Genomic DNA, 9478 nt, shown 5'->3' with positions numbered 1-9478 from the left:
TTGGAAAATGACATGTTTTTATTGCTATGTTTGCAGTGGCTTCTTAGCACAGTAAGAATGTCCCCGCTGGACCCTGCACCCTCACCCACCCCGACACCCCCAGCCGATGTCAGGGCATGGGGGTAGCCTTCTAGGGTCCACTTAGCTGTCTCAAGATTGGACGTGACTCAGACATAGGTTAATTAAAGCTGCTATATGGAAGACTTGAGATGTGGAAAGTGCATCAGCCCTAAGCTTGCAGGTGGGAGCCTTACCCAGGATTGGGTCCCTGGCTGGTGCCCACCTCAGATCCCTGTAGTCGTGCCCAGCCTTGGGGGCAGGGTTATGGGCAAGGCTGAGTGTGTCCAGCGAGCAGCCCCAGATCCCCAGGGACAGAACCCTGCATCTGCTCACCACAGACGACTCAAGGGCAGAGGGGGAGCGTGGGGCTGCGTGTCAAGGCCCCCACCGGGCACTTTTCCACCTTGGCTGGGGCCAAGGACTGCACACACATACCCACATGACAGACTTGCACGCTGGACAGCTTGAAGCCTTTGTTTTGCCTATGAAAATTAGATCTATAAATTCACACTCGGCTGGGGCAGAGGAGTCAGGAAGAGTTGAAAGGGGCAGGTAGTGGCAACGGGAGGGATACAGGGCTGTTTTCTCTTTAGAAATAATACAAGCAGAAATCTCTCTCCTCAAGTTTTATAAAATGTGCAAAATATAAGCCTCATTTGCCCACAGGCACAGTTTACACCTGGTATTCACTTTTGCTAAGAGCTAAAGACCCTACCTACTCACACTCATGCACTCTACACAAGCTCACACAGTTGATATTGGTGGCGATTGGCGCAGGAACCAGAAGGTTCCATTGCTGGCTGGCTCTCTAAGCTTCTAGAGTAGGGATGGGGAGAGGGGTCTGGCCCAGCTGAAATACTTGCCTCGGCTCTGCTGGCACCCCTTGTTCCCATCCCCTGTCGTGACTCCTGTTCCCCAGGCCATCACTGCTGCCCACTACATCTGTCCCACCCCAGGTGAGGGGCCACCCAAGGGGGTGTTGGGGCAGAGCCTGGCAAGGCAGGCATGGAGGGGTCGGGTGAGGTGCATCCACGGCGGGCAGCAGGGCGAGGGTGCTTGGCAGGGCCTGGGGAGGCAGCGTGTGCACCAGCTTGGGTAAGAGGAGTGGTGGGGTGGAGCAGGGGGGAGGCATCTATTTTTGGTGGATTGTGATATTTTTGGCGTTTTATTAAAAATGGAAAAAGTTACTTTAGTTAGCACTCGTGGTGCTTTCCCCCCACCCCCAGGCAGACCCCAAAAGTGTCAGGGAAAGGCAAGCCCCCTGGAGGGGGGGTGGGCTAAAGCAGGGGCTGCTATGGCTACAAGAGGGTGAGCTGGTGATGTGAGTTGGGGTGCCTGTCACATGACGCTCTCCACCACCACCACCTTGCTGCTCTCAGACACTGGGGTCAGGGTGGTCAGGCCCCTGACGTCCGAGTCCTGAGCTCTGTACTCCAAGTGGTGGAGGCCCCAGACAGGCTGTGTCAGGTGCTGCCAGCGCTGTAGGAGAGAGGAAAGTGATGAGTCCCTGGGGAGGGGTACCTGCTCATCCTTCTCCACTCTCCACTTCCTACTGCCTGCTTCCAACTAGGGCCCGGCCCAGACCGACAGGCCCTACTCCCTGCATTAGGGAGACAGGGTTGAAAGGCTGTTAGGACGGAGGTAGGGCCAGGCCTCTCCTATCTGGCCCAGCGCCCTGAAGGACCAGCTTCCCTGCCTTCCAATCCCAGCCAAGCTGGCCAAGGCTTCTGGCAGAATGGCTGGCCCTGGTGGGTGGGACAATGGGCACCCTGGGGGGACTGCCTTGACCTGAAGGAAGTGAGGGGGTGGTAGAGGGGGGAGGGGGCATAGGGGACTGACCTCAGCCATAGTCCCCTTGGCCCTGACGAGGCAGCCCAGGAGGTGGAGCGGAACACACAGCATGGAGGAGAGTGCGAAGCCCCAGCCTATGGCTTCACCCCACCATGGATACACGTAGGTATTGTTGTAGACCAGCGGCTTGTAGTACACCACGTTGAAGATGAAGATGCCCTGAAGTGAGAGCCCCCCCCACCATGCTCAGCCTTGTGGCAGTCCCTTGCTGCCCCTCGCCCTGCCCAGCCCCCCAGCCTTTACCATGCAGACCAGCGGGGTGAAGAAGGACCAGCACCATTTCATCCAGGGGCAAGGTCGGTAGCCGATCATGCAGGCAACGTCGTCCATAAAGCGGTCAGCTCCTGGGGTGGGTGAGGCCAGAGGCCCAGGGCTGGAGACCCCACCCCCCGACTCTCCCACCCCTGCCTTGCACCATGCCCCCAGGGCCCAGGCATACCATACACCCAGGCGACCACCACGCACTCCCAGAAGGCCTGCCAGAGCAGGGTCGTGCCGCTGGCCGAGTAGTAGTCAAAGAGCTGGAAGACGTACATTCCGCCCTAGGGGTGGAGCCGGGTCAGAGAAGGCAGCAGCTGGCAGGGGAAGGCCACGGGCAGCCCCCTCCCTGCCCCTACTCACATCGGTCACCATGGAGAGGTCGATGACAAAGCAGAGGGCGCAGCAGAGTGCCACAGAGATCTCCCTTTGGAAACGGAAGTAGTAGGAGGCCGGGAGGAGGTCAAGCAGGCCAGTGATGAAGCCTTCCACACCTACGAACTGTGGCCAGGCGCCTTACCCACTGGCTCCTCTCACCCAGCACCCTACCCCCTGACCCGCTGGGGCTGCCCCATCCTGCAAACCTGGCTGTCGAGGCCCAGCAGCAGCAGCATGAAGAAGAATAGAGCAGCCCAGAGTGGGGCCACAGGCATCAGTGTGACAGCCCTGGGGTAGGCGATGAAGGCCAGGCCAGGCCCTGAGGGGACAGGGGCAGGGTCTGGACACCTGCAGCTGGTGTCCACATCCAAGCCCTGCTTTCCCCTCCCCCAATGGCCCTGTGGTCCCGACTAATGGACACCCTGTACCCGAGGGGCCTTTCCAATTGGCTCCTGGCAGTTACTTAGTCACAGGTCCCTATTAACCCCTGAAAGGCCCCCCTTTTCTTCTGAACACTCATAAAAATGGACATACCATGAGGCCCCTGGAGAGTGGGGGTATATTGGGCTTGAGGATCCATGTGGCCCAGCCCCAAGCTGGCTGGAACAGCTGTGCCTTGCAGCTGCTCAGCCAGGCCTGCCTCTGGCCCAGAGCAATAGGACAAATTGAAGGGATGTTTCACCTCGTTTCCCAGAATGTCTGCATGTGTGTGTTTGTGTGTATGTAGTGTGTTAGAGGCTTGCGGGTCTTTACCTGATTCTGCCACCTTGGAGATGTGCACACCCTGCTCTGTGGCCATGAAGCCCAGGATGGAGAAGACCACGAAGCCAGCAAAGAAGCTGGTCCCGCTGTTGATGAGTGCAAGGATGATGGCATCCCTAGGGCGGAGGGGACAGCGTGAGCTGGTTAGGCTGTTTGCTGTCTAGAGGCCAGCAGGGTTGGGGGGGGCAGGGCTGTGGTGCCTACTTGTAGCAGTTGTTGTTGAAGCGATTGTAGCTGCCCAGGGCAGTGAGGGCCCCCAGGCCAATGGCATAAGAAAAGAAAATTTGGGTCCCGGCATCTATCCATACCTGGAGATGGGCCAGGGGAGAGTGGATGTGAGGGACCCTGCTGGGCTGCACACACACCTCCACCAGCCCCCGACCTCCCCCCGCACCTCCACTGCACCTGAGGGGACCCTAGCTTTGACCAGTCAGGCTTGAGATAGTAGATGATGCCGTCCAAGGCGCCAGGTAGCAGCACTCCGCGCACCAGCAGTACGACGAGGACCACGTAGGGGAATGTAGCGGTGAAGTACACGATCTGGGGGCGGTGGGCTGCTCAGTGAGGCCCTGCGGCGCCTGCCTCACCCTCTGAGGCCCCCAGCCTGAGCAGGACCGGCTGCACAGACCATGGTCCCTGGCTCCCGGACCATGTGTTCCGAGTAAGGAGAGAGCCAGCCAGCAGCCCCCACTTCTCAGAGCCGCGGCTCCACGCGAGGAAGCAGGATGCTTGGTGGGGCAACAGCGGCCGCATGGCCAGCACAGGTCAGCTGCAGAGGGAGGGGACAGGCAGGACCCTCCCCAGGAAGGGAGGCGGGGCATCGACATGGGGGCAGGCCCCACGCCTCGCGTGCCCCTGACTCCAGGTCACCGTCTGCACAGCAGCGGGGTCCTTGGTACTTGGGGTTAGACCCGGGCCAGCCAGCGATGGTGGCAAGAGCAGGGCGGAGGGCAGAGGCCCCTGTCCCCTGTCCAAGTGGGGCTGCCCCCCTCAGCAGAGCAGGATAGGTGCGTGAGAGAGACCAGGTCCACCCAGAGTGTCCCAGTGGACTCAGAGCGACTGAGGGACAGAGAGGAACGGGCAGCTGCTGCCTGGGCTTCTGTTCCTCAGGAGGGAAGGCCACAGGGCCTGGACTTGGAGGGAGGGGAGAACCATCCCATCGCTAGGCAGTGATCAAGTAGCCTGGACTGAAGGGGCTGCCCCGCCTCGGGCCCTGGCCTGGCCGCTTCGCATTGCGACAGTGGTCCCCGGCAGAGATGTGGACACACCTGCCCTGATGTCGCCCAACCCCCCCAGCCACCCCCCCGCCTCGGTTGTACCTTTCCTGTCGACTTGACCCCCTTCCAGACACAGAAGTAGACCAGCACCCAGCAGGCCAACAGACACAGGGTCACCTCCCAGTTGAGGGCCCCTGGCACCTCCAGCCCCTCGGAGAGCCGCAGAACTTTGTTCCTGCGGGAGCAGGAGCCCATGAGGGCTGAGCCAGTGGAGGGCGAAGCCACAGGGAGCTGTCCCAGGGCTGCTCCTCTTCTCCTCCTGCAGCCCTTACGCCCAGCTGGGCCCTCCTGGGCACCCGGATGGGCCTGGTCCAAACCTGTGGCCTGGCCTGAGGGAATCACCGTGAGTGTGCCTGGAGCCTGAGAGCCCTGGCAGGAGGTGGCAGGGCTGGTGGCTCCACTGCCTGCTGCTCCCAGCATGCACAGCACCACTCCCCCCTCCCCCAGGCTGGCAGGACGGGATGGCATGGCGTGATGGTGCCGAGTGAGAAACAGTGCTGAAGGAGCAAGGCCCATCTGTCCTGGCGCCCCCTGGGAGTGGCCTGGGGGCTCCCCAGGGGCAGGCAGGGCCTGGGAGTGACTCCTGCTCCGCACCCCGCTCCCGAGGCTGGGCCCCTCCTCGTGCTGACTCGGGCCACGTGTGGAGCCCAGAGTGGGGGACCAGCCGGGTCTGGCCCAGAGGGCGCCTGACTCACTCCCAGAACTCGATGACAGGGGACCGGCGGTCAGCAAGCTGGTCACATGTGAGGTTGGCCAGGCTGGCATTGGCACAGTCTTCATGGCGGAAGATCTCCACGCAGTCAGGAGTGTTCCACATATGGCCACAGGTGGCCCAGGGTAGCGTGGTGGTGAAGGACTTCACCAGGTAATAGAAGCCCCAAGCCAGCACCATGATGTAGTAGGTGTTGCAGTAGAAGACGATCACCATGGAGGCATAGCCCAGGCCTGGGGTGGGGAGCGCAGTCCTGTGTGGGTTCTCCTCTGGCCAGCTCCTTGCTGCCCACGTCGTCCACCCTACCAGGCCCTGCCAGTGGTCCCTGCAGGGCCTCTGACCTCCTGCTCCCCCGCCCCCCCACCCCCACCCCCACAGATCATTCTGTTATGCTCCGGGGTGCAAGTGTCCCAACGCTGGGCTACCTCCCCAGTCTGTGCCCCCAGCCCCCCAAATCAGCCCCTGCTCCTGGCCTCACCTCCTGCACCCTCCCCAGACCCGGGCAGAGTCTGGCCCCCTCGGGAACGTTAGTTAGTTCAGTCCTGTTGATTTCCTAGCCTCACACACCTGTCCCCTTCTCTTAGGTCCCACTGCCACCACGGTGGTTGAGGGAGGGCCAAGCCTCCACCTGGCCCCCTCAGTGGCCTCTGGTACTCAGCAGCAGGGGGCCTTTCTGGTGACCTGGGGTGGTGTGGGAGACAGTCACCCGCTCAGTGGGCTACCTCAGCCAGTCGCTTCGCCTCCCTGTGCCCCAGCCTCTTCCAGGACGGTCATAGCAGGACCTGCCGCCTAGGGCCCTGTGAGATGATGGGGGACCCTGCCCACACACAGAAGGGGCTGTAAGGTGGCCTTCGCCATTAGTCCTTTCCTTCAGATGCTGCACCTTCCACAGCTCTGGCCAAGCGCCTTGGGCTGGCCTGGCCCCTCTGGCCTTGGGAGAGCGGCTCCCACGGCTTCTCCTGCCATTGTCTCTCGAGTCCAGCCACCCTCTGCTCAGCCCAGTGAGCCGAGGGTGCTGGGCAGAGCCTGTCGCCAGCCCTGCTGGGCCTGGGCGTCCTCGCCCTGGTGGAGAGGCTGAGTTCCGGCTCTGTCCCTGCCTGCCCAAGGTCACTGCGTGCTCTGCGTGTTGTCCAGGTTCCCACTCGGGACTTGAAGGGCCATCCCCAGGCGTTGGGCCTGTGCTCAGGGTGAGATTTCTCGAGTGAATGCCAGCCTTGCTCTAGCAGTGGCAAAGGGGGAAGGGCCCCTGAGGGAGCAGGTGAGAGGGGCTGGTCCCAGGCTGCTCACCTTTGAACAGGGGACAGATGTTCCAGACATTGATGCTGCCAGCCTTCATAAACTGGCCCAGTGAGATCTCCAAGAAGAAAATGGGGATTCCTCCGACCAGGGCAATCAGGACGTAGGGAATAAGGAACACACCTGAGGGAGGAAGCACAAGGCAGCCACTTGCACAGGGCACCCTTCCCTGTAGCCAGGAGGGGACATGACTCAACCCCCCCAGCCAGGCTGCACAGGCCCAGCCGGCTGGCCCGGCTTTCAGAAGCCCTGGGAGGCTGGGGTGGAGCCCCATCATAACTTCCCACTGGGTGAGTCAGTGCGGGGGGTGGCCACTGACTCAGAGGCGTAAGGCGAATAGCCTTGGGAGGGAGTTGGGGTGTTCGAGGGGGGCTATGGCAGCTCCTGGGCCCTTTGAGTCCTGTACCCCGGGCTGGGAGGCCCTACGCCCCACAAGGCTTCCATCCCCACGGTCACCTAGGGTGACCTAATGGGCATGGAGGGCACAAACACTTGCAGATAAGCCATCATTTGTGTCACAGTTTGTTTGCCAGGCAGCATGGGAAGGAGTGGCAAGGGCACGTGTGTATGTGCATGCGTGTGTGCACCACGGCTGGTGGCACCCAGGCCTAGTGGCCTGCCTGACTTGGGTGAGGGCAGAGAGCCCCTGCCTTCCCTGCACTCAGACACTGGCCTGCAAGTGTCAAGGTCCAGGGAAGAGGGTGGGTGGGTGGCAGCCCTCTGCCAATAGGCATGGGAGGTTTTGTGAAGGTGTGAGTGAGCAAGGACAGAGGGAGACAAGGTTGGGGAGGCTGGTCAGGTACTTACACAGAAGGCCTGGTGACCCAGGCTCTGGAGGTGGCAGGCAGGGCAGGGCCAGAGACTATAGGCCAGGACTGGACGGTAGGGAGAACTAGGCACCAGCACCCCTCTAGCCCCTGCAACTCCTCTCCATGCTCCTGACCCTTGCCCCTGGCTGAGCTCTCTCCACTACTCAAGACGCTCAGGCTTGGCTATAGCTTGCTGGCCTCCTGGTCCATCCCAGCATCCTTCTGATGTGTGACCTTGGCCAAGGCCTTTGCTCCTGGCCTCAATTTCTCATACATCACCCAATCACTGAGGCTTCCCACCAACCCTGCTGCTGCTCTGCAGTCACAGGACACGTGTGTGCCCATCGCTGTTGCTAAGCTGGGCTGGGGCAAGCGGGCGGGCGTGGAGTGTGCATGCAGTGTGTCCAGCTGTGGCGCCAGGCGGCCCAGGCCGCAGGCTTCCCAAGCCTGGCTCAGGCACCCAGTGTTCCAGGCCCAGGCTAGAAGGGAGGGAGGGAGGGGAAGGGGAGGGAAGGGAAGGGAGGGGAGGGCAGGGGAGGGACAGAGTGGCCCATTGTGTGTTTGTGTGTTCGTGTGTGCACACGTGGGGGACCCACACAATGTGCTACTTGTGTGCCTGGCCAGCGGGGGCAGCTAGGGCTGCTCACCTCTGGGAGCCCCCCTCCCGGGGGCCAGGCCTCGCCTTCCCACCTCGGTGGCCAATCAGTCTAGGCCAGAGCGCCGGGAGTCTGCGGGGGCAGCCCCGCGCAGGGTTTCGGCAGGAGGCTCGCTAGCCCCCTCCCCCCCCCCACTGCCAGGCACATGACTGGCTAGGGGGGTGGAGGCCGCCAGGCTGGGCCACCGAGCGGTGGCGGCCGGCGAGGGGCGGCCTCCCCCACCCCCGGACTTCGGCCCTGCACCCCAGTGGGGCCGGCGGCGGGCGCGGGAGGGGGCCCCCCGGCGAGGTGGCCCGGGGACACGGCGGGGCGGGGGCGCTCACCTCCGCCGTTCTTGTAGCACAGGTAGGGGAAGCGCCACACGTTGCCCAGGCCCACGGCGAAGCCCACGCACGACATGATGAAGTCCATCTGGCGCGTCCAGGTCTCGCGCGGCGGCACGGCCAGGCGGCCGCCGGGGGCCCCCAGGCCCGCGGGGCCGTCGCCCTTGGCTGGGGCCCCTTCGGGCCCGGGCGCGATCAGGGGGCCCTTCTTCTCGTCGCCGGACACGCTGTAGATGCCGTTCTCGGCGCTCTTCTTCGCCATGGCCCCGGCGGGCCGCGCGGCCAGGTCGGGGGGCGCGGCGAGGGGGCAGCGGGCGGCGGGGGGCACCGGCGGCGCGGAGGGGCCCGAGGACGCAGGCCCGCCGGGGGCCGGGGCGGCCGGGCCGGGGGTCGGGGCGGCGGGCGGGGTGCGGGACGGTGGGGGCGGCGCGGTCAGAAGCAGTCCACGAAGCACTTGAAAGTGAGCCTGAAGAATCTCATGTGTGTCGGGGGCCCGGGGGCGCGCGGGCGGCTACGGGGCCCGGCCGGGCGGCGGCGGCTCCCGAGGCTCCTGCCCGCGGCTCGGGCGGCGGCGGCGGCGGGGGTGGCGGGGGGTCGCCCGGCCCGAGGCTCAGCCTAGCGGGTCGCGGGCGGCATCGGGCTCCCACTGTGTGCAGGCGGCGGCCCGAAGTGGGGCCTGCGGCCCGCGACCCCTGCCCCCTGCCCCGGCCCGGGCCCGCGCGGCTGCCCGGCTCGCCCGAGGCTCCGGCGGCGGCGGCGGCCCGGGTGCGCTCGCCCCTCCTTCGCGGCGGCGGCGGCGGCGGGGGCTCCGGCCGCTCCTGGGGCCGCGGCGAGCTCAGCGACTGGCCACCGCGCTCCGCCCGTCCTTCTCTTGCCCAGCCCGACCGGCTGCCGCTTAAGAACGACTCCGGGGTGATGTCACTGCTGCCCCACCCCCACGAGCGGGCTGGTCCCCCTCCCTCTCCTCCGTCCCTACTTCCCGCCCTCGGCGACACTCCGCCCACCTCCTGCCTGCCCTCCTCCGGAGAGGGAGACGCCGCTCCAGCGGGAAGCAGGATGGCTGCTACCTGGGGCGCGCGCCAGCGCCACCCTCCCA

The 9478-nt window shown here is 64.3% G+C and overlaps 1 protein-coding gene across 1 annotated transcript; it reads right to left on the bottom strand.

The window, feature by feature from the left end:
* SLC6A8 (solute carrier family 6 member 8) lies at nucleotides 1-9237 on the bottom strand. Its single transcript, XM_036991027.2, has 13 exons — nucleotides 8383-9237; nucleotides 6586-6717; nucleotides 5282-5531; nucleotides 4629-4761; nucleotides 3715-3849; nucleotides 3514-3617; nucleotides 3301-3425; nucleotides 2754-2866; nucleotides 2533-2670; nucleotides 2351-2453; nucleotides 2155-2255; nucleotides 1900-2070; nucleotides 1-1539 (listed from the first exon to the last, which is right to left on the bottom strand). The coding sequence occupies exons 1-13, from the start codon at nucleotides 8642-8644 to the stop codon at nucleotides 1399-1401; spliced, it is 1908 nt and encodes a 635-aa protein (XP_036846922.1). The 5' UTR covers nucleotides 8645-9237; the 3' UTR covers nucleotides 1-1398.
* Between the last annotated feature and the right edge of the window lie 241 nt (nucleotides 9238-9478).

Source organism: Manis javanica, chromosome X, assembly GCF_040802235.1.
Source record: "Manis javanica isolate MJ-LG chromosome X, MJ_LKY, whole genome shotgun sequence".
NCBI lineage: Eukaryota > Metazoa > Chordata > Mammalia > Pholidota > Manidae > Manis > Manis javanica.
The sequence above is the reverse complement of the archived record's forward strand: the minus strand, read 5'-3'. Positions and strand labels throughout refer to the sequence as shown.